Source organism: Trachemys scripta, chromosome 4 (assembly GCF_013100865.1).
Source record: "Trachemys scripta elegans isolate TJP31775 chromosome 4, CAS_Tse_1.0, whole genome shotgun sequence".
NCBI classification, from domain to species: domain Eukaryota; kingdom Metazoa; phylum Chordata; order Testudines; family Emydidae; genus Trachemys; species Trachemys scripta.
Genome location: NC_048301.1, coordinates 114963690 through 114989109, shown reverse-complemented (window position 1 = coordinate 114989109; position 25420 = coordinate 114963690). Strand labels below are relative to the sequence as shown.

General features: G+C 42.2%; 1 protein-coding gene across 2 annotated transcripts; it reads left to right on the top strand.

Moving 5' to 3' along the window:
• Window positions 1–1424: 1424 nt before the first annotated feature.
• On the top strand, window positions 1425–25222 carry LOC117877395 (NACHT, LRR and PYD domains-containing protein 3-like). 2 transcript variants are annotated; one of them, XM_034770489.1, is made up of 8 exons: window positions 1425–1704; window positions 4034–4134; window positions 4539–4840; window positions 8597–8734; window positions 9994–11731; window positions 17170–17259; window positions 19986–20156; window positions 25015–25222. In XM_034770489.1, the coding sequence occupies exons 3-8, from the start codon at window positions 4561–4563 to the stop codon at window positions 25187–25189; spliced, it is 2592 nt and encodes an 863-aa protein (XP_034626380.1). In that variant the 5' UTR covers window positions 1425–1704; window positions 4034–4134; window positions 4539–4560; the 3' UTR covers window positions 25190–25222. The 2 variants fall into 2 exon arrangements, with proteins under 2 accessions (XP_034626380.1, XP_034626381.1); XM_034770490.1 differs by lacking the exons at window positions 4034–4134; window positions 4539–4840 and having other exon boundaries at window positions 1428–1704; window positions 25015–25219.
• The last annotated feature ends 198 nt before the right edge of the window (window positions 25223–25420 follow it).

The window sequence follows — 25420 nt, the reverse complement described above, 5'->3', positions numbered from 1 at the left end:
AGGTGGGTAGGTGTGTGTGTTGGGGGAGGGGAGGCATGTGGCTATATACTTTAGCTTCTTTAAACTTTAATTTTGTAAAAGTTCTTATATTCTATAGTGAATGTGTTTAAACAGTTAATAAAAAGACACTGTAAATGGTAATATACCCAATAACATCTCTGTAACCAGAAGTCTTTAAAATCTGCAACCTGTATTCTTTAATTCATTTTATGTCATTGGCTTTTTAAAACAAGTTTGCTCATTTAAAAATAATCCCTGTTAAACTTATTACTAAAAACCCCTACAAGTCTTTTACATTGTTAAAAAAGTTGCTGTGTTTTGTGTTTTACTGTGGGTTTTAACTGTTTTTTTCATATTATGCTCTAACCCTTTTTTAAAAAGTCACAGTTGGCATGGATTGTAACGGAACCCTGGCTTTTAAAGCTTTTTGCACAATTTACAGGCCATGAGGGTTGTTTTTGGTTATCTTTTTATTATTTTACATTGTTATTACTTTAAAAACACATATTAAAATGGTTTATATTATGTGTTGGCCAGCTTTTGTTACAGAGTAGAAAAAGACCGAGAAGGTCCTGGTTGTTTAGATAAGAGCAGAGCAGGGGGGCCCTTACTTGTTTTTTTCTGGGGAAAAAGGCAGGAGGGTCTCTGACTACATACTTTAGCTTTTTTAAACTTTCATTGTAAAAGTTTTTATTTTATATAGCAAGCATATTTACAGTTAAAGTTATTATTTTTTCTAATACAAGTGTTTGGTATCATTTTGTTTTAAAAGCAGGCCTAGGGCTTTCTTGTTATGTTCTGGCCTTCTTATCTCTGATCACCTAGGCTGTTTTTGCTAACAATGGCTTTGCTGTGGAAGCCTATTGTTTCAAATTGTGCTTACTAAAAAATGCCCAGTGCTAGTTTAAAACCTAAGGGGAAACATTTTTATCAGTATACATTACTTTTATAACCCTGGGTTGTTTTTGAAGGTCACATGTTATTGAAACACCTACACCAAGGAGGTTAAATAAAGGAATGTGTCTTCAGATAGCCTTTTGAAGGTAGTGAATTAGAAAAGAAGAAAACCCCTTTGAAAAACAAGGCTGTTTCAAGTTTTTCTCACTAAAAACCTTGGAGGAAAACTTTTTCTTATTCAGGGTTTAACCCTGGGGTGCTTTTGCATGCTTTTTTTTTTATTACAACACATACAAAAGGGCTGTGTCTTTTCAAGTCATTATAAAGCAAAGCTTTATTCCTTTGCAAAACTTAATGTAACTTTAACATGTGTTTGTTAAAAAGCAGGTAAAGAAGCAAACTCCTCTGTGATCTACTAACTCACAGAGGCTGCTTTGCTAACAGGAGTTTTGCTGCAAAAGCCTGTTGTTTCATATTGTGCTTACTAAAAAATAACACATTAGTCTAAAACCTACGAAAAAACTTTTAAAATTGTGTGTTACTAAAAGCTCATGATTTTAACTTTTATAAAAACCCCTATGTAAAATGGCTACATGGCAGGAAATATGCGGGGAGTGATAGCTCGGTGGTTTTAGATAAGAATAAGACAGTTAAAGGGGGGGGGATGAGTGGGCAGACAGGAAACAAGGGCTGCTTGTAAATATGAACATTTTTTCCATTGTGATGATTATGAGCCACAAACTTCCTTTTGGAGGTGAATTTTAAATGACTAATTCAACCTAAACCAGCTCTCTTCAGCGATGCAAGGTAAGCACAGACTGCATTATATTTCAATTGAACTAAATCATATTAGATACAGCTTTATGAAGAGATTCTAAATCTCTTATTAGGAGAGAAGAGGGATGACTGAATTATTTGTTTCCACCTAGAAATAGAGTGGCTGTAATCTCATAATTGTATCTTTATTTAATCTCCAGGTACATGTTTTGTATTTAATCCTTAAGGAAGAAAAATTGTTGTGAATATTGCTCTAGTTTGCAAACATCTTTGCAGATCTACATATGGGAAAAATAAAACTGTAGTCCTAATGTAAATGTATGGAGGAAGTTTGGATTCAGAAAAACACTTAAAACAGCATTTCAGTCCCTTTGCTGTGCACTTTGTCTGAATTCCATCTTCAAAACTCAATGCCTCTCCCTAAGCAATTGGAATTTTCTATAATTTTCCCTCCTAAACTATTTAGCAATGTGTTCAGGGGAAACATTTTAAAAAGCTCCTTTTGGAAGTTTTGATCCAATGGCATCACTTTTGTTTTATCTCTCTGGCTAAAGAATTGCAGATGCCACAAATTCCCAGCTTTTTCACACTCATTGACACGAATCTCTCAGTCATGGGCTACTTTTGAATTTTTAAAAATGGAATTTTAAAGTTATTTCCCATTGTTGATCATAACTGAAACTTTATGTTCCAGCAAAGTCTGGTGAATAAACTCTCACCAGCAGCCCTTCTGGGATACAGGGTTTGTGCCAACTCAACTGCTGGATGTTTCCTTATAGCTGTTCCTGCAACTTTATGATACCAGTACATGCATGGGGCTGTGGCTGTGTATTGCTCTCTCTGCCCTACAGGGCTGCATGTCATTAATTTTTCAAAAAAGAATAAATAATAGAGCTGTCATTTACTTGCAGTTAACTCAAGAAACTATTAACTATCTTAATGCAAAACAAATTAAGTAGATTAAAAGATAGTTGCAATTAATCACAGTTTTAATTGCATTGTTAAACAATAATAGAAAACCAATTTAAATTCATTATAAGTATTTGGGATCTTTTTCTACATTTTTCAAATATATTGATTTCAATTACAACACAGAATGCAAAGTTTACAGTGCTCACTTTATATTATTTTTTAAACAAATATTTGCACTGTAAAAGAGATAAACACAAGAAATGGTATTTTTCAATTCACCTCCCACAAGTACTGTAGTGCAATTTCTTTATCGTGAACGTGCAATTTACAAATGTAGAATTTTTTTTACATAACTGCACTCAAAAATAAAAGAATGTCAGACTTTAGAGCCTACAAGTCCACTCAGTCCTACTTCTTGTTCAGCCAATCAGAACTAAAGGTTGCATGGTACATTGTGTTTTGCCCCCCTTACTTTTGCGCTGCTGCTGCAGCTCGTGGTGCTTGGCATTCAGCCTGCAGCTCAAGGCAGTCTGTTGCACGGGGGCTGCATCTTGCCGGAGTCCATGGCCATCCTGCATCCCTCTGGCCATTTCAGATTTTGGTTTGCTGTGAGAGAGTGTTTGTGTGTTGGGGGGAAGTGTGTGTGTCTATGTTTTGGGGGAGCACTGTCTCTTTAAGCAGTAGCTGCTGTAGGCAGCACTCACTCCTGAGCCAGCAGCAGCAGCAGCCAGTCTCCCCCTGATCCCCGACCCCAGCTCAGCGGTGACTGGGTACTTCTGATTGGCTGAACAAGAAATAGGACTGAGAAGACTTGTAGGCTCTAAAGATTGACATTGTTTTATTTTTGAGCGCAGATAAGTAAAAAAAAAATCTACATTTGTAAGTTGCACTTTAACAATAAAGAGACTGGACTACAGAGCTTGTATGAGGTGCATTGAAAAATAGTATTTCTTTTATCTTTTTTACGGTGCAAATATCTTTAATAAAAATAATATAAAGTGAGCACTGTACAGTTTGTATTCTGTGTTGTAATTGAAATCAATAAATTTGAAAATGTAGAAAAACATCCAAAAATATTTATATAAATGGCATTCTACTGTTTAACAGTGAGATTAAAACAGCAATTAATCGTGACTATTTTTTAATCTAGCGATTAATCACAATTAATTTTTTAATCGTTTCATAGCCCTAATAAATAATAAAATAAATTATAACCATCTTAGTTTAAATCCTCTAGTTTCCATTTGAGATCCTTCCTAATATCCCACGGTGAGCGGAGGGAAGTCACTGACTAACGTCCTCAAGCAGTGACTGGGCAACATGTTGTCATAGGAGGCCTGTTATAAAAATCAAGAAAGCATTGAAGATCAGCTTTAATTGGAGATGATTAAGTTTCTTTATTGAGGCAATAGCCATTTGCTCAAAGTTTTTCTGTTCCTCTTCCTAGATTTTTTTTTTTTGTGTGCATCTGTGTTTGAGCACCGAGAAAACTGAGAAAAACAAATCAAACAAGGCCACCAGATCTAGTCTGTAGCTTTCTGGCTATTGGTAAGTTCATCATTCTCTGCAATTTGCCTTGGGATGAGATCATTTTAATCTTCAGTAGTTACAGTTTATCCATTTGATTTATGGGGGCTGATCGCTATGTCACAAATTACCCATCACTTGCTACACTGATGTTCAAAATATTCCTGAGGCTTTCCAAGCTAGCACTGGTTCTGAGGACACAGGTCCTGATACTCCAGGATTCTGATGCTCAGATTCCAGACTGTTCCAGGATATTTTCTAAATCTTAAAAATGAGCTGTCAAGTGAGTCATTTGTGAAGAAATGCACTGAGGAGCTTACAAGCCCCAGTGACCGGCTGTCACCACAAGGCTACACTTCTTCCCTCTACATAGGAATAAGAGTTGTTATTAACTATTAGTAATGGGACTTTACATTGTTTTTTAGTTTTGCTTTCTGATACCTGGTGATGGAAAACCAAAGCAGAATCAGTGACCTGCTCGTGCATGCCCTTGACAACCTTCCTCAGGAAGACTTCAAAAGATTTAAAGACAAACTATCGCATTCTGGCTTTAAGGGAAAAGGTACCATCCCCCGAGGTCGGCTGGAGAATGCTGACAGGATAGATACTAAGAACATCCTGATGGCATTCTATGGTGGAGATGCTGCAGTTGATGTAACCATAGAAATTTTAGTTCAGATCAATGTCAGAGAGTCTGCTGCTAACCTCAGAAAAGACAGAGAGAAAGGTAAGAAATCCAAAGTTACTGTAAAACTGGGAGTCTCCCCCAGGGCAGCAGCAACGAGAGCAGAAGGAGAAACAGGCTGATGGCAGGAATGACTAATTCTAAATCCCAACAGGAAGCCAGGGGGACTTAAAGCAGAGATGCCTACAGCAGACCAGATTCTCTCACCTGCTCCACTCCCTTTTCATAACTCAGCTGGCACAAGGGGAGCATAGACAGCCTGTAATTCTCCATCTGAGTACATCCCCATTATGGGGGAGTCCCCAGTGGATGTACAGCCAACATAGCGATGCAGAGGGAGTGTCGCAGAGAGAGGTGGGGAGGAGGAGTAATTGCAGTGCATCTCCAGCTGGGGGACTGTTCCTTGGGGACCTTGGTAGCTGGCGCAAGTTAGAACAGCCCCCAGGCTGCTGTAACCTGTGCTGCAGCTGGGACATAGAATTGAGGCTCTGTAATTGGAAACTAATCACAGCAGAGAATCTGTCCCAGTATATTATCACCAAGGCCACGTTTATGTCACGGAGGTAATGGAAGTCACAGAATTCATGACTTCCAGAGACCTCAGTGACATTCTCTGCTTCATCTCCAGGGGTTGCGGGACTCTGGACCTGGCAGCCAGTGGGGACCTGGCAGGGTTTCAGCGACAGGTGACAGCAGCAACAGGGGGCCCTCTGCAAGGTTCCAGTGACATGTGACAGACTCCTGAGGGGGCCCTCCTCAGGGTTCCAGTGACGGTTGATGCACAGTCTGAAGCTGCTGCGACTCCTGGGCAACTCTTCTTCAATATTCCCCCTCCCACCAAACCCCTAAAAAGATACAGCAGAAACAGGAACAGCTGTAATCGGTTAATAATATTGAGTAGGTTCCAAGATACAAGGGAAAGCCAGTGGGAGCCAGCGTGATTAAAAGCAGGGATGCAGGATTTTCCTAGTGTGCATGTGAAATTGGACGTTCCAACATGAGACGGAACACAAGTTGCTATATGGATACTGTACAGGCAGGCGACATCAGAGGAAAGCTGTGATAAATGGCATGGCGTTCCTGTTCCCTTCTCAGATTGGATCTTAGTGGAGTAACTGAGGGTGAGAAATGGGGGCTAGAGTAAGCGATTTGGGGGAACTGTCAGTATAGGCCCAGACTCCTCTGCGTTCTACTCCTTTGCCCTGGTTTGATAGCACAAGGAATGTAGCAGAAAGCCACCTCAGCTGAGGCTTCCCTGTGCATGGAGAATCCCCAACTAGCAGTGAACTGGCTCAGGCGGCGCCTGTGCCACCATCTTGTGCAGTCCCTAGCACAGCAGGTGTGGAATGAGTACTGTTGTGCTCCAGCAATTCCTGCAGGTGCACTGGCCCCTTGGGATCACATCTGGTTGATGTAATTGAGAACAACCCTCAAGCTCAGATCATTTTAGAACTAGCCCCAGCCCCAAAATCAGGAAGATGCAATCTTGGTGGGGAGGGAAGGGAAGGGAGACAATCATACCCTGTTGTGGCTGCAGATATGGCACACAGCAGAGCATCTGGCCCCTAAGGGGAGCTTTTGGGTCTTCTTGGTTTTGTTAGTTGAAGTTTCTAAACCTTTTCCCTGTGAGGACAGCCTTTAAACCTGAAACCGATCACTGGGGTTGAAAGGATCAAGCAGCTGTCTGCACTTCTGTAGCAGGAAGCTGAAGGGACCTAAAAATACACCCAAGACACTTTACAGACAAAATTACATAGATCTATATGAGATGTAACTAAGGGTTAACCCTTCTCAGAGCCCGGAGGTCAGCTCTGTGCAGGCTGGTGCAATTGTGGTGGGCATGGGATCCATAGAGAGGGGAAGGTGAGCTAGGGCAGAAAGCTGAAGAATAGGACTAAGGCCAGAGCAAGGCCAGGGAGGGGGGTGGGGGAAAAACATATTCTCTCCCATGTCCCATTGGACAGGTCATTAAGTGGCCTGGGGCTGCATGGTCTGTTTATCAGAGCTCCATCCATGCAAGTGGAACCCTGGGACAATGTGGCTCCATTGGAGCTGTGCTGCCAGGGAATGGGGGAGCAGGACAGTGTCAGAGGGCACAGGGCATGGCTGCACATCTCAGAGATTTTTGCATCATCATCATCATTGAGCCTCCCTGGGCTAGTGTGACTCCTCTTGAATGGCACTATAGGACTTGGGGGTTGGGATAGCTCAGTGGTTTAAGCATGGTTTACTAAGCCTAGGGGTGTGAGTTCTAATCCTTGAAGGGACCACTTGGTCCTGCCTAGTGAAGGCAGCAGGCTGGACTCAATGACCTGTCAGGGTCCCTTCCAGTTCTATAAGATACAAAAAAAAAAATTCCTAGCAGCAGGGAACTCTGATTTTGCTGGAAGAGGGAAACAGCTAAGGGACAAATATTAACTATTTTTACATTTGTGAAACTTTGACATTTTACATAATTTTCACAACAAAAAGATTGAAAAAAAACATAATAAATAAATTAGGTGACACCCATATTTGAAGTTCCAATGTTTTGTGAATTTTTGGATCAGAGAAATGCTTTGGAAAGACCAGTGCAAATACTTTCAGGCTCAGGAAACTTTTGTAAGCCTTGCTCGTGGCCAGTAATGATCAAAGAGACATTCAGTCCCTTATTTCAGCACCTACAATCTCCATGAGCTCCCTGGCATGCATGGGAAGTATGACTAACAAAGTACAGCATATTGTCAATAGAAAATTGGGGTTTTGTCAAAACAATTTTTTTTTGGGGGGGGGGGGGAAATTGTCAGCTTTCCATGGGAAAAAACCAAAAGCTTTTCTCATGAAAACAGAAACATTTTGATTCTGAAATGCTGCTGGAGTGCAGTATAGGAGTCATAACTCAGGTCCTCATGACCCATTTCTTCTGTTTGGGCCAGGCTCCCTCTCTGGAGTACATCTCCCACAATGCACCAGGGTGGCTCAGCAATCCAGAGAATTGTGGTGCATCATGGAAGATGAAGTCAAACTGGGAAGCTTGACCCATAAAGGAGAAGGGGAGCATAAGGCAGCCAAACTACAATTCCGATAAGGCATCACAGCAACATTTTTTATTTAAAAAACCCTCAAAAGCCAAAAAGTTTTGGCTGAAAACGAAGATTTTGTTTGTTTTGTTTTTGTTGTTTTTGTTTTTTGTTTTGTTTTGACCAAAAACTTAAAATTTTCCGTAGTGGGGAAAAAAGAATTTCTAACCAGCTCTAATATTCTCCCATGTGTGCTGCTCCTGCTCAGCAGTCAGATGTGGAGTAGAACAGGGTCAGGGCTCTACCTCCTCTCTGCTTTTCATTGACTTTTCGGGGTGTTGATTCTCCCATGGATACAGTTCCTCTGCTCCCCTGAGAGTAAGTACTACAATTATCCCTGGGTTTTGTGAGGGAATTAGGACCATGCCTCTCAGTCCACATCTGCATAAACACCAGGTACAATCTAGCCCTATTATAGAAATAGCATAAGTGACACTATAGTTTTGGATGAGGTGGCAATTCCATGATAAAATGCTGGACAGGATTTTCTAATTTGTGCTTGTAAACCAGCAGGTCAGATTGGCAGTGACTTTGAGATTTTTTCCAGCTCCCTGTGCAGTGTGTGGGTGTGGTTAATTTGCCAGGATTGTATCTCATTTAATCAATTCCCTGCCATTGCGTGGGCTTCAGACACTGGTGCACCTCTATCCCTCCTATTCTCTGCCTCTGGCACTTAATAGTCTAGTCTCCTCTGGGCCTTAAACGCTATGGTATTATTGCAATTAATCTCCCTTGTTAGTTTTTTCAAAGGAAAAGGAGAAAAAAGCAAAAGTTGAAGAAACAAGAGGGAACGACAGACAATGTGGTCTGGAACCATGTGCAGAGATACATCATACCAAGGAGCAGGGAGAAGATCATCCCTCTCTGAAAGGCTCTGGTAAGACTGTACTTAGAATACCACATCCACTTCTTAGTCCAATTATGCCAGAAAGATGCATCTCAAATGAGAGGAACTGAGAGAACAACAATAAATATAATTAAAGGACTATACTATTGACCTATGAAGAAAGAACAAATACACAAAACTGTTATGGCCAAAATATTATAAAGGAACAAATTCCACACTGACACAGGCAGGGCTGCTTCCTATGAAGAAGCCATTTGCTGTGCACGTATTGGATCAATTTACACTGTATTAGGAATTATGTCTGATGACCATTTGTAGAAATAGTTCACACGTGAATACTGCTAAATCATTGAATGCATTTTGGTTGGTCTGTGTGCTCCTACTCAGGCTAGAACATGGTTTTTGTTGTTTTTAAAATGTGCTCAGATGGTTTGGCCCTATGCAGACAGCCTGCAGACTGGTTTAGTGGTGCCCATGGTTTGAAACATTTTAACGGCTGTCTTTCTAACACATCTAACATAGTTTAGACAGGGCCTTCATAAGCAAGTCAGCTGTCCACTGAAACACTGGCACTCCACTTCCCACACTGCACTGTACAGGACTAGAGATGGGCCCAGACTAATCATCGGTGTCTAATCCTATCCTCCAGTGGTTGGAGTGGCAGTAGCAGGGAATGGGGATGGAGGGTGAAGCAGAGACGAGCATCTAGAGGTGAGAAAAACAGAAAGGGATTAAAAGAGCTAGCAACAGGAGAGGAGAAAAAACACAACCAGGGAGCAAGAAGAGAAGTAGTTAAAAATGACAAAAGAAGACTCACAGTACCTGGGGCAGTGGGGAAAGGGGGGAATAAAGAAATAAGACAGAAACTAGAAGAAAAAATCTGAAGAAAGAAAAAAGGAATGAGGCAAATTATCCTTATTCAGAAAAGCACTTGAGCAAATTCTTAACTTTAGGCACATGCTCAAATTTCATTTATTGTAATGGAACTTCAGTTTGCGCATAAGGGCTTTGCTAAATCAGAATCAAGGTGAGAGATGATCAAGGACAAAATAATTAAACTATAAAAGACAAGAAACTATTTTTAACATGACATTTTGCTAGAATTGTACAAGTCACATGACGGTGGGAATGCTGGCTGAAAGGGGGGGAAAACGGAAAGAGTAGAATGCCACCAATATTTTGATCTGTCCAACTTCAGGATATAACCAATGAATGGCAGTTCACATGACCTTTGTTTGAATACCTGTACTCAGTATGTCTAATGCTTCATGCCATTGTCATTGAATTAGATTACCGGAAGAAGTATAGAGAACATATACAAGGAGAATACCAAATAATAGAAGACAGGAATTCTCGCCTGGGTGAACGTGTGAGTCTAGACAAAAGATATACAAAACTGCTTATTGTAAAGGAACATCAGGGACGAGAGGAGAAAGAACATGAAATAATCACCAAAGGAAGGAGAGATGCAGAGTTGATGGCTCAACAAACCAATTTCACTAAGATTAGTGCTTTATTTGATTCTGGTAGAAATCAACAAAGCCCAAGAACTGTTGTGCTGCAGGGAGCAGCTGGAATTGGGAAAACAACAACATCAAGAAAGATTATGTTGGACTGGGCAGCTGGAAAACTCTATCAGAAAAAGTTTGATTATGTTTTCTATATAAATTGCAGAAAAATAAATCTTGTTACTGCACAGAAAAGTGTTGCTGATTTGGTTTTAGACAATTGTCCTAATGGAAAAGGACCAATTAAAGAAATCTTTGAGAAGCCAGAAAAACTCCTGTTCATAATAGATGGTTTTGATGAATTGAACTCCTTGCTAGATATTGATGAAGTTAGTCTGTGCAGAGACTCATTTGAGAAGAAGCCAGTGGAAACCATCCTGTGCAGTTTACTGAGAAAGAAAGTTCTTCAAAAATCCTTCTTATTGATCACTACAAGACCAACTGCTCTGGAGAAACTAAAGCAGAATTTGAAATTTCCATGTTATGCAGAGATAATGGGATTTTCTGGAGAAGAGAGGAAAGAATATTTTCATAAATTCTTTTGTGATGAAAAGAAAGCAACACAAGCCTTTAATATTGTCAAAGAAAATGAAATGCTCTTCACCATGTGCTTTGTCCCCATTGTGTGTTGGATCATCTGCACGGCTATGAAGCAACAGATGGAAAAAAGGGAAGATCTTGCACAAACTTCAAAAACAACCACCTCAGTATATTTGCTCTTTCTGTCCACTCTGCTAACTGATCATTTCACTGACTCAATACATATGCAAACATATAAAACTACCCTGTGGAAGCTTTGCTCATTGGCTTCAGATGGAATTTTAGAACGGAAAATACTGTTTGAAGAAGGTGATCTGAAGAAGCACAATTTATCCTTGTCTAACATTCAGTCTCTCTTTCTGGGTAAAAGTATTTTTCAAAAAGATACAGAATGTGAGAGTGTCTACAGCTTCATTCACTTGAGTTTCCAAGAGTTTTTTGCAGCTCTGTTCTATGTGCTAGAGAAAGATGAAGAGACAAAGAAAAAATCATTGACTTCTAAGAAAAATGTGAACCACTTGCTAAAAACGTATGGGAAATCTAAAAATAATTATTTGATGTTAACAGTACGTTTCTTGTTTGGTTTCTTAAATAAAAAGAGACTAAATGATATGGAGAAAAAGTTACATTGTAAAACATCATCTGCAATAAAGCTGGATTTATTGAAGTGGTTTGAAGCAGAAGCTAAAAACATCTCCTCTCTGCCCTATAAGACCTATGAGGAAGTGTGTGACCAGCTTGAGTTGTTTCACTGTTTGTATGAGAATCAGGAAGAAGAGTTTGGGAAACGCGCCATGGCTAATTTCCAAGAAATTAGACTGGAACACATCAGGCTTACAACAATGGATGAAATTGCTCTTTCATTCTGTGTAAAGAACTGTTGTAGTAAGCAGTCACTTTACCTATTTAAATGTATGCTTGGGATTGGAGAACGAGAAGAAGGATGGATAGCAAAGCTACGGAAATGGTTATTTCCTCTGTAAGTATCACAGTTTATTTAATATAAATCCATAAATCCTTAGAGTGGCATCTAGTGATGTTACCATTATAATGCCTTTTTTTCAGAGTTTTATAAGATATTTGCAGATTTGTCCTTGTCTTTCCCAGTGAGATGAGGTTACACTATCCCTCCGGGCCTGGTAGGGTCGAGGTAGCTGGGTCAGAAAACCTCATGATTTCAGGGAAGGCAGGAGTAGGGAAGCGAGGGTTAACCAGAAAGATCCAGAAAGATCTGGAACAAATTATCTTCATGGGAAACTAGCTTGTATGAGATAGAAGGATGAGGAAGCAAGCTGCTATGGGCTGGGAGTCATTGCATAGCTAAGTACTATCTCAAATGAAGAAATTCAGCTTCCTTTTTAAAGAGAGATTTCTAAGACCATTGTTAGTTTGCTTTGTTGAATTTAAAAGTCTATTTGAGAGCTCTGATCTTTCTGTCCTAAGGGAGAAGTAACCAGAAACGTATTGCTTGATCCTGAACGCAATAGACTCTTGGACACATTTGGTGTATCTCAGCCCAGCAAGGAACCACTTGCCACACAATGGCATAATCATATGTTTGTTCAGTTAAACAATACTTCTGTTCTAAGTGCACACATCCCAGAACTGAAACTCAGGTTGCACCACCTGAAGTTTGAGTTTCTAGTGCTACATTGTTTAACAATTTAGTGACATTTATCATTTCAAAATTCAGCTACAGTGATTGAGACAGGAAGCCTCACACTGAACAGTGAGAATAAAATAAAATAGAACAGTGGCCTCATTCACTAACATCACAACAGCAACTCCCTTCTCCATCCCCACCCCAGTAATAACTGGTTCTCATTAATAGATTTTGTGGCCAGAAGGGACCATTGTGATCATCCCATTTGACCTCCTTCATAATGCAGGCCATAGATTTTCACCCAGTGATGTTGAGCATAGTTTCTAGAAAGATAAACAGACTTAAGATAAACAGATAAACAGATTTCAAGTGATGGAGGATCCCCTATGTCCCTGGGAAGGTTATTCCAATAGCTAATGAATGAAGAATGTGACTTTAGCTCCAGTTTGAATGTATCAAGCTTCAACTTGCACCCATTGATCTTGTGCTGCCTCTGTCTGCTAGATTAGACCCTTCTGTTATCACCTATCTTCTCCCCAGGTTGGTGCCTATAGATCATGCTCAAATCACCTCTCAGCCTTCTCTTTATAAGTGTGACAAAGCCCCTTTAACACTTTCATTGTAACACGGGTTTTCCAGTCCTCAAATAATGGTTGCAGGTCTTCTCTGAACCCTTTCCAATTTTTCAAAATCCTTTCTGAAGCTGGACACCAGATCTGGAGCAAACATTTTAGCTTCACCAGTTTCACGGTGCTGTATAGAGGAGAAATGTAACCTCCCTGTTCCTGTTCAATAAACTCCTGTTCATACATCCAAGGATTCCATTGGCCCTTTCAGCATTGCACTGGGAGATCCTGGTCAGTTGGTTCCCTGTCATAACTCCAAGTACTTTTCAGAGTCGCTGCTTTCCAAAATACAGTTCCATATTATAGGTATGGACAACATTCCTTGCTCCTTGCATTTGATCCTATCAAAAGGCATGTTGTTCGTGTGGACCAGTTTACCAAGAGATACAGAGTGCTCTGTATAAGTGACCTGTCTTCTTCTACAGCCTCGTCACAGTACCAAAGGGGGTAGACCTGCCCAGCTCCACCAGCAGATGAACATCAAAAGGAGCAGGTATAAGGACCTGGGGATGAGACGCTCGGTCTGTAGCACCTGGGACAGCTGATATTTCCAGAGTGCCACCAGGAGGCCATGCAGAGGCTCAGCCAGGGAGCTCTATGGAGAATAGGTGCTGCAGGAAGTACTGCCCAAGAGTCTCAGAGTGAGGTACCGTGTGGCCCTCTGATTGGCCAAGTGCCCTATTTAACCCCAGGGGTTGCCCTAGGAAGTTGTCTGGGGAACCACACAGACTTTGGCCTGCTGCAGGGCCAGACTTTATTTGATCTCTTGGTCTGTGACTCCAGTTTGATTCTACCCCTGATTCTGATTTCTGCCTCTTGAGTCTAATTTGGTACCGCCCCTGACTCAGGCCTGACCCTGACCCTTGCCTACGGAATGTGGCTCTTTCAATTCCTCCAACTCCTGCCTGGCGACTCCCATCCCTACTGAGCAGATCTCAGGCCATCTGTGACCACTAGGCCAGACCAAGTATGCCCCAGTCCCTCACAGCAGGATTAGCAACAGACAATTCAGAAGACTCCCAAATGGAAGCTGACTGTAGCTCAACTCCTGCTGCTCCTGGACTCTGCACTGGCACCCAGCCAGCTGCCTGAAGCCCTCAAGCAATCACCTCTTGTTCCCTCTCCACTAGCCTTAGTAACATCCCAAAGGCTACCATCCAAGACATGCTGTTTCCTGCACTGCCCAGTAACAGGCCATGTTACAGGTGTTTCACAGCCATTAGTCAACATCTAAAATATAGCTCCACCTGGCTGCTGATGGAGGCAGTGCCACTGCATTCGCCCTCCTGGAGAGGAGAGATATTGATCTGTGTGTATGCTCTGCTGGGCAGTATCCTTAATTTCTTCTCTTCTGGGTAGTAATGCTATTGGTAACAGCTGTGTGTGAGTGGAAGGGGATTGTAAAATCTCTGTGCCCCTAGAGATTAGCCCCCTTGACTTCAAATTAAAGGATCAGGCCCATTAGACTGAAGGCATCAGCATCATCTTCATCATTCTTCTCACGCTAACTGGGCAGAAGGCAGATATCAAACAGTGCCAGTCATTCCTGTGCTGGGCTTGTTTTCCAGGTCTTTTATATTCAGCTGTAATAGTGCCACTTCAGCCTTTATGGAGCTACAGACTGTGCCTTTAGGTCAGTCTCTCTGTTTCTTGCCCTAGAGTAGACAAAGAGGCCTGTTTGGGTAGCCTCTTATGAACATTCTTAAAAGATGTCCGAAGCATGTCCATGTCTTCTTCCATACCACTTGTATTGTAGCAGATATTTGTGCTCATTGTAACACCTCTTCACTACTTATTCTGTCATAGAATCATAGAATATTAGGGTTGGAAGAGACCTCACCAACTAAATGTCCACCCATTCTACTTTGAATAGTCTATTGCCAGTGGTTCTCAAACCTATTTACCATTTTGGGTAGCATCCAATACTACCTGTATGGCCCTGAGTCACATGGGCCACAGCTCTGTGCTGATTATGTCACAAGCAGCTCACAAGCCACAGGTTGAGAACCACTGGCCTATGGAGACACCAGCAATGAACTCTGTTCAATTTGCATTAAATTGACTTATTTTTTTCCAGGACTCTGCTCCATATAGATCCTAAGTTTTGATGATTTTGCTAATCCTATTTGACTTCTACGTTGTACTGAGTTTTTGAAATACAGCACTCGCTTCACCTATTCTGGGCTTTATATCAAATGCAATCACCAGTATCATGAATGAGGCTGCCCAGAGAAGTTAATTTATTAAGATTTTTTCAAGACTTCATCTCTCAAATAGATAAAAGAATTGCTACATAAATTAATTTTGATAACTTCTGTCTTTAATTTATTAATAATACGATCTACTTCCTTGGAGGTATTTGCAAGACCATCTGTCATTTGCTGCATATCTTTAGCTCGTTTATTTATAAAACAAATGTCATCTGCAAAGTCTACGTCTCCAACTTCCCCATCTATCCACACAATACCTATCTCCATACTGAGAGTCTGTCAAAATCAGTAGCAAATCCAAACATTGTGAGGGACAAGATACAACCTGGCCTGATACCAGCATTAACATTACACCAGTCTGCTAACTCTTCGTTTATCCTTATGTCACACAGAGCTTTCTGATACAACTTTACAGTAATTTGAATATCAGAGGGGTAGCCGTGTTAGTCTGAATCTGTAAAAAGCAACAGAGGGTCCTGTGGCACCTTTGAGACTAACAGAAGTATTGGGAGCATAAGCTTTCGTGGGTAAGAACCTCACTTCTTCAGATGCAAGTAATGGAAATCTCCAGAGGCAGGTATAAATCAGTGTGGAGATAACGAGGTTAGTTCAATCAGGGAGGGTGAGGTGCTCTGCTAGCAGTTGAGGTGTGAACACCAAGGGAGGAGAAACTGCTTCTGTAGTTCGATAGCCATTCACAGTCTTTGTTTAATCCTGATCTGATGGTGTCAAATTTGCAAATGAACTGGAGGTTCCCAATACTTCTGTTAGGGTACATCTACACTACAGCGGGGAGTCGATTTAAGATACGCAAATTCAGCTACGTGAATAGCGTAGCTGAATTCGACGTATTACAGCCGACTTACCCCGTTGTGAGGACGGCGGCAAAATCGACTTCTGCCGCTTTTTGTCGGCGGCGCTTACTACCACCTCCGCTGGTGGAGTTAGAGCGCCGATTCGGGGATCGATTGTCGCGTCCCAACGGGACGCGATAAATCGATCCCCGAGAGGTCGATTTCTACCCGCCGATTCAGGCGGGTAGTATAGACCAGGCCTTAGTCTCAAAGGTGCCACAGGACCCTCTGTTGCTTTTTAGTAATTTGAATGATTTTCTTTGGCACCATGATTTCCGATCTACGTTGTCAAATGCCTTTGGAAACCCACAAAATTCAAGACTACTGGCAGCAGCCATTACTTTGTTCTGCTGTTTACACAAGTTCTACGTGGCCAAAAAACAGCTTGTTGTCTGCTATCTATGGCCTTTAAAGGCTTGCCTACATGGAGACATGCAGGAAAGTTAATCATAATTAACTAAGCATATAAATTTGAAGTAGATTTGTTAAACTATATTAAATCTCTGTGTGGATGCTGTTATTCAGAATTAAAGTGGCCTTAATTAGGTTTAGTTTAATTAGTTTTGCAAAGGCCATTTTAATTCTGAATAACGGCGTCCACACAGGGATTTAATGCAGTTTAACTAATCCACTTCAGATTCATACTTTAGTTAATTATGATTTATGATGATTGCACAGAAAACTTTCCCTGGGCCTGAAAGCAGTGTAATCTTGTGCCAGTTGTCACAATCACTCAAATCATATTTTTAAGGGATTTTGATTAAGTATCCTCATTTCCATTCTTCTGAGATATATTTCTTCTCCTATACCAAATTGAAAAGGCAAAGCAGGATTTTCGCTGAAAGCAGCAACTCACCCATAATCCTCTTTTACATGGCCCAGCCACTAGAGGGGGACAAATACTGCACAGGGTTTTTGTAGGTTACACTGCTTTTAGGAATGAATAGCTAACGTGACATCAGAAGAATGGACTGTGGTGTCTTCAGAGGCTTCACTTTGTTTTCTTTTTAAAGAGGATAATAAATGTCTTCTGTGGAATAAAACCTACCCCACCATCATCAGAAAAGGAGATGGGAAATCTGCCTTTAGGAAATGATATTTTCAACTTCCGTTCTCTCTTCTAGGAACCCAGGGATTAAAGATCTGAGAACTTCAACTGCAGACTCATTGTGTCAAGGACTGAAGGATCCAAACTGTAAATTAAAAACAATAGTGTAAGCAAACTCCTTTCTTTAGCTCTTTTGTTACTGCTGCTATGCCAGGAGTTCGGCAGCAATGCATTTCTGCCCATTGTCAGGTATTACTCTGTATTCCATTTGAAATGTATCTCTGAGCTGGAAATCATAGTAAACCCCTTAAGAATCAAATTCCATTTGACATGAAACCACTAAACTAACTGTGTGGCAAACCCTCTTCTCTGCCCCCACCCAGTAGGTAGGCCAGGTGCTGGGCTGATGCACAAGGTGGAGGACTCATCCTCACCCAGGGCATGAAGCGGCTGTGGAGTTTCTTCACAGAGACTAATCCAGCCTAATGCTAATGGTGTGAGAGAGACCCACCCTCTGCACAGCATCTTCACACATCCAGCCTAGGTGAATACCAGGCACTACAAGCGGGCATGGGTAGGGGGTTGAGCAGAGGACAAGTAGAAATTACAGTCACAATTATCTGAATAAATCATTTCCATGTCTTTCATGTTTCTGAAGGTAAGGGAGAGGTTACGTGTTTTGTAGGAAGGATATATTGTTTTCTAGGCAAAAAACTGTAAATCCTCAAGCGTATTCATTTATGTGTTTTGGTGTGAGAATGCTACTAGAGCCTGATCCTGTAAAACCTTATCCATGTGATTAGTTTCAGGGAAGTGAAGGCGACACTGCTTTACTTACTAATTAATTATTTAGTAATAAGGACCATTTGTGTGAGGCTGCTAGGTCACTCCAATCCTTGACTCTGGGAGCCAGCTTTACCCTGCTCTGCTGTGAGAACCCCCACTCATGGGCTGTTCACGCACAGCCTCTGGCATTTAAGCTGCTCCTTGGATTGTGCAACCAAATGAGATTAGACAATATCTCCAGTCCCAGACACAGCCCTAGGAACTTCCATCTTGCAGTGTCCAGTTATGCCCGCTGGATGCTGCAAGCTTACATGAGTTCATCAGTTTAACAAAGAAATTGATATGTACCAGGCTTGTTATCCCAAGGGGAGTCTCTGACACTCTTCAAACCAAACACTCTGCTTCAGGTAAAATAAACAAACATTTATTAACTATGAAAGATAGATTTTAAGTGATTATAAGTGATAGGCAAAAAGTCAGAGTGGTTACCAAAATAAAATAAAATATAAGCACACAGTCTAAACTCTTAACCCTATTAGACTGGGCAACAAGTAGATTAAGCAGTTTTTCTCACCCCACTGGATATTGCAGTCCTTAATATACAGGTTTGTTCCTTAAACCTGGTCCAATCTCCTGGAGTCTTGTCTTCTTCTCAGTGTCTTGGTTTCTTGCAGCATGGGTGAGGGGGCAGGAGAAGGACCCAGTATGTGTCCACTCTGTCTGTTTTATACCCTCAGTCGATGTGCTTGGGGAGCACAAGTCCAGGCTTGAATGGGGGGGCATTGCTGAGTTTCTCTAAGCAAGGTTGAGCAATTCCCCTGATGTGGCCTCATGCAGGTGAATCATGGCATTGTAGCTCCCTCACTGGATAATGGTTGTTGATGGGTTGTTTGACACCCCGCCCCGGTGTTGGTTACTGTCCTTGCTGTTGCCTCTGGGGGGCTAATGTCTGGCTGATTCCCCAACTTACAGCATATTTTGGTGACCACCATACAACACAATTCTCATAACTTCCTATGCATTAATGATGCACCATATATAGATAGAGAAATGACTTTCAGCAGATCATAATCTTTCCCTGATACCTTACAAGGCATGCTTTATATGTAAGATCACTATTATATGAAAATGAAGAATATGGGGGTTACAGTACACTCTCCCAAGGTATAGAATGTCGCAGAGGGAGATACCATTTGGGGAAAAGTTTTACTAAAAATTCACATCCAATTTTATATAGCATGAAAATGGTGCTAATTTTTGGCCTGTTGTGTGAGGGATTCTACGTGACAACGAGATTTGTTAGTGGAGAAAGAAGAGGACTGACAGGTTTTTATTATCTGTTCTCTTCTGTTTACTCATCATCTGTAGTAACTTTGACTCAGCTGAGGTGTTTTACAGCTGAGGTCTACACTTATATCTTACCTAACCTTGTCATAGCCCTCAGCTGGTTCAGGGTTGCTAATGATGCTGCTAAGCAGGGTAGAGCCCACTTCCCTCTTTGACCCAGGCGGCAGGTGCAGGGCTGGCAGTGGAACTGGTTGAAAAACCTGAAAGAAACATTGTGAAAATTTCAGAATCATTTAAACTTTGCTAGTTTCTGAAATGTGATGGTGTTGTGCTTGTCAATTTAAAAAAAATAATTGAAAATATTTTCATTTAAAAATAAGAGAGTGAATCAGGGATCATGGTGCAGGCAAGAAAGCTTGCGGGGAACTGGTAGTGCACTCCACTAGTCTAATGAGATGACCAAAGCTCTCATCCTCTACAGGAACTTAGCTTGTTAAACCCAGGGCTTGGCAGGTGAGAATATGTGCACAGAATGTGCATATCATATCAGACGATTATCCAATTTCTGTATTTTTGTGGGATGCTATGTGAAATATTCTGAAACTATTCTTGCACTGTGTACAAATACAATCTGAATCAATAACTCATCACATACTGAATTTTAATAATTAAAATACATTGGGTGACATGTATACAGGCTTTATAGACACTGAAACTACCAAGTTACCAGAATGAAGAAAGTGTCACTGAACTAAGTAAAACAAATACTTACCCCTTTATGGAAGGAGATGGTTATTGTTCTCTCTGTTCACTTTGCAGGTTGCGGCAGTGCAGTCTCACAGCTGCTTGCTGTGTGGATCTCTCTGCTGCCCTCACTACAAACCAGTCCCTGACTGAACTGGAGCTGAGTGGGAATAAACTGGGAGATTCAGGAATTAAACTTCTGTGTCAAGGACTGAAACATCCCAGCTGTAAACTGCAGAAATTAGTGTAAGTCATTGCTGGGTTCCTTGACAGGGTAACTCCTCACTTAACATTGTAGTTATGTTCCTGAAAAATGCGACTTTAAGGGAAACGATGTTAAGCGAATCCAATTTCCCCATGAGAATTAATGTAAATAGGGGGGCTTAGGTTCCAGGGAAATTTTTTCACCAGACAAAAGACTATATTATATATATGTATACACAGTATAAGTTTTAAACAAACAATTTAATACTGTACACAGCAATGATGATTGTGAAGCTTGGCTGAGGTGGTGGAATCAGAGGGTGGAAGAGGGTGGGATATTTCCCAGGGGATGGCTTACTGCTAAATGAGGAACTAGAACTCAGCTGAGCCATCAAGGGTTAACACATTGTTGTTAATAAGCCTCATACTCTACAAGGGAGCACAAATAGAGGGAGAGAAGACAGCATGGCAGACAGAGACACACACCCTGTGTGTGTGTGTGAGAGAGAGAGATGTGCATTGCCCCTTTAAGTACGCTGACCCCTCTCTAAGTACACTGCCTTTTTAGATCTGGAAGTTGAGACACAGGGGCAGCTCCAGGCACTAGCACGCCAAGCTGAAACCGCGGCACCAGCGGACCGTCCGTGCTTAGGGCGGCAAAAAACGTAGAGCTGCCCCTGTTGAGACAGCAGTAGCACCTGCAAGCTCCCTCTGTCCTGAGGTCTCCCCCACCCCCCGCTCTATGGAGATAGGGTAAGTGGGTGGCAGGAGCAGGGGGGCACCCTGATATTAGCCCCTGTTTCCCTCCCCCCCAGAAAGCAAGCAGGAGGCTCCCGGGAGCAGATCCAAGGCAGAGGGCAGGAGCATGGCAGTGGGGGGAGGGACAGCTGAACTGCACAGGGAACTTAGGGAAGCGGGGTGCTGATAGGGGGCCTGCTGGTCCACCATGGTTCCAAGCCCCCACCAGCTAGCTCCAATGGGCTGCTCTTTCTGCAAGCAGTGGGCAAAGCAGGTGGCTGCCAAACAACATTATAAGGGAGCATTGCACAACTTTAAATGAGCATGTTCCCTAATTGATCAGCAACATAACAAGGAAACAACATTAAGCAAGATGACTTTAAGTGAGGAGTTACTGTACTTTCCTTGTTAGACCAGCCTTTTCAAAAGTGCTAATTTTGTACTGAGAATATTTTGAGGTCCTATTTTCACTTATGAAATCACCTGCATTTGCAGGAGCAACTGGATATGCAATTACTAAACTGTGTGCACAGACATTTGGGCAGGTAAATGTGGGTTTTGTACATTCAGTCTCATGATTGTACACAAACATTCATAACAGCTAAGAGAAAATCCATTTTCTGCACAACACAGTACAGCTCTTCCCCAGCCTAAGGGCCATTTCTCCCACAAGTATTAACTTTATCTCCTCAAGTACTTCTGTGCTCTTGTGTGACAATAGTCAAAAGTCACAGAAAGAGTCGCTTTCCTCTGACAGTGAACCAAGGAACCTTATTAGAATAAAGAAAAGACCGTTATCCCTAAAGTTATTCTCTCCCTTTCACTCTCAAGTTTCTGCCCGGAGCCTTCTCTCATCCCTCATGCCTGGCTTCCTTCTACAAATGTAAAGAAATAGCGCACACATACTCACAAGCACCGGAGCAGGAGTTGTTGGTTTTCTTTTAAAATGTTAACTTTATTTTGATAATGAAGAAAAGTGTGTTCCCCCTCCCCCCTGACTTGCCTCATTCACAAAAATAGCGGGACTGTTCGTTTGTTTTATCCCAAACTTCCAGAAGACATTCACATTTGGGCAATAGTGAGCAGAACTGGAATGTTTCACCCAAAGGTAAGTTTTAGAAAGTCCTGAGTGACTAAATCATGGTACCAAAGGGGAAATGCTGAAGCAGCCTGAACACATGCCACAAGGGGCCACAACAGTGGTACCCTTAACTCACTCAACAATATTGTTAATCTATCCAGCTATACTCTTAGCCCGGCAGAAGAGTCTGTCCTATCTCGTGACCTCTCCTTCTGCCCCACCACCCCCACAAACATGATATAGTTCTGCGGTGACCTGGAATCCTTCTTTCGCCATCTCCGACTCAAGGAATGTTTCCACCACACCACTGAACAGCATACTAACCCACAGAGACCTTCCTACCAATGCTACAAGAAGAAGGATTCTGCATGGATTCCTCCTAAAGATTGAAACAACAGACTGGACTTTTACATAGAGTGCTTCCGCCAATGTGCACGGGCTGAAATTGTGGAAAAACAGCATCACTTGCCTCATAACCTCAGCCATGGAGAACACAATGCCATCCACACCTTCAGAAACAACTCTGACATTATAATCAAAAAGGTTGACAAAGGAAGTGCTGTTGTCATCATGAATACGTTGGAGTATGAACGAGAGGCTGCTAGGCAACTCTCTGACACCACATTCTACAGGTCAGTACTCTCTGATCCCACTGAGGTTTACAAAAAGAAACTGCACCATCTGCTCAAGAAACTCCCTGAAGAAGCACAGGAACAAATCTACACAGACACACCCATAGAGCCCTGACCAGGGGTTTTCTATCTGCTACCCAAGATCCATAAACCTGGGAATCCTGGATGCCCCATCATCTCAAGCATTGGCACCCTGACAGCAGGATTGAATGGCTATGTGGACTCTCTCCTCAAGCCCTACGCTACCAGCACTCCCAGCTTTCTTTGAGACACCAATGACTTCCTGAGGAAACTACAATCCACTGATAATCTTCCAGAAAACACCATCCCAGCCACTATGGATGTAGAAGCTCTCTACACCAACATTCCACGCAAAGATGGACTACAAGCCATCAGGAACAGTATCCCCGATAATGTCAGAGCAAACCTGGTGGCTGAACTTCGTGACTTTGTCCTCACCCACAACTATTTCAGATTTGGGGATGATTTATACCTTGAAGTCAGCGGCACTGCTATTGGTACCTGCATGGCCCCATAGTATGACAACATTTTTATGGCTGACTTAGAACAACGCTTCCTCAGCCCTTGTCCCCTAGTGTCCCTAATCTACTTGCGCTACATTGATGACATCTTCATCATCTGGACCCATGGGAAGGAGGCCCTTGAGGAATTCCACCAGGATTTCAACAATTTCCACCCCACCATCAACCTCAGCCTGGACCAGTCCACATGAGAGATCCACTTCCTGGACTGTTCAGTGGAAATAAGCAATGGTCACATAAACACCACCCTATACCAGAAACCTACTGACCGCTATACTTACCTACATGCATCCAGCTTTCATCCAGACCACATCACATGATCCATTGTCTACAGCCAAGCCCTAAGATACCACCGCATTTGTTCCAATCACTCAGACAGAGACAAACGCCTACAGGATCTCTATCAAGCATTCTGAAAACTACAATACCTACCTGGGGAAGTGAAGAAACAGATTGACAGAGCCAGAAGAGTACCCAGAAGTCACCTACTACAGGACAGGCCCAACAAAGAAAGTAACAGAACACCACTAGCCATCACCTACAGCCCCCAACTAAAACCTCTCCAGCGCATCATGAAGGATCTACAACCTATCCTGAAAGATGATCCCTCACTCTCACAGACCTTGGGAGACAGGCCAGTCCTCGCTTACAGACAGCCCCCCAACCTGAAGCAAATACTCACCAGCAACTACACAACACACAACAAAAACATTAACCCAGCAACCAATACCTGCAACAAAACCCGTTGCCAACTCTGTCAACATATCTATTCAAGGAATACCATCATAGGATCTAACCACATCAGCCACACCATCAGGGACTTGTTTACCTGCACATCTACCAATGTGATATATGCCATCATGTGTCAGCAATGCCCGTCTGCCATGTACATTGGCCAAACCAGACAGTCTCCACTGTGGAAGCAGAATTAGAAAAAGAGTCCTCTAACCCTAACAATGCGAGAGTTAAGAGATGCTGCTTCGCCTCACTTTTAGCTGTACTTGCCTTGCTTTTAGCTGATAAGGATGGAATGCTGATTTAAGCAGAAACCTTGAGATAAGGTAGTGTCTGGAGGAAGTTTGTATAAACAAAGGATAACCGCTAGCCGTTTATGTATGTAACATTAAGGTATAAATACTTGTCTTATGCTGCTTGTAGAGTGTAGATCTGCCTAACGGGGGGAACCCCCCTGCCTAAAAGCAGTCTACTCTTGCAATGGCTCGAAATAAACTGTCTCTGGCTTCTTGCTATAAACGCAGAGTGAGGACTGGGTTTTCTTCCATAGTACGCAAAAGAATAAAAGGACACAAAACAGACATCAAGAATTGTAACATTTAAAAACTATTAGGAGAGCACTTCAATCTCCCCGGACCCTCAATAACAGACTTAAAAGTGGCCATTCTTCAATAAAAAACATCAAAAATAGACTTCAATGAGAAACTGCAGAACTGAAATTAATTTGCAAACTTGACACCATCAAATTAGGCCTGATAAAGACTGGGGGTGGCTGGGTAACTACAAAAAGTTATTTTTCCTCTGTTGATATTCACCCCTTCTTGTCAACTGTTGGGAATAGGCCACATACACCTTGATTGAATTGGCCTTGTTAGCACTGACCCCCCACTTGGTAAGGCAACTCCCATCTTTTCATGTGCTGTATATTTATACCTGCCTACTGTATTTTTCACTCCGTGTATCTGATGAAGTGGGTTATAATCCACGAAAGCTTACGCCCAAATACATTTGTTAGTCTCTAAGGTGCCACAAAGATTCCTTGTTGTTTTTGCTGATACAGACTAACACGACTACCTCTCTGAAGCTAGTGCTTCAGTACACTGATGAATGAAGTAAATGGAGTAAAGTGGTCAGTTCCTCTCTGTTCACTGTGCCCATCTCCATCTCTGCAGGGTTTGGGATTGCCAGCTGACTGATGCTTGCTGTGGAGATCTCTCCTCTCTGCTCAGCACAAACCAGTCCCTGAGAGAGTTGAACCTGAGAAGTAATAACCTGAGTTATTCAGGAGTGAAGCTTCTGTGTGAAGGACTGAAACATCCAAACTGCAAGTTACAGAAGCTCGAGTAAGTGACTTCTGGTTTCTGTATCAAAAGAATCCATTACAGTGTGTGCTGGGCTTCAGTCACCTAGAGACAGGCGTGCCCTGCATGAACCAATGAGGTGAATTGGGCTGATCTGTGCGGGATGAGGGCAGGAGTGTGTTCTGTGTCTCTAGGAGGCGCTGCACACACAGGGCAGGGGCCAAAGTAGCTTTAAGCCGCCTTTGTGCCATTCTGACTCCAGGCTGGTCAGGGTCTG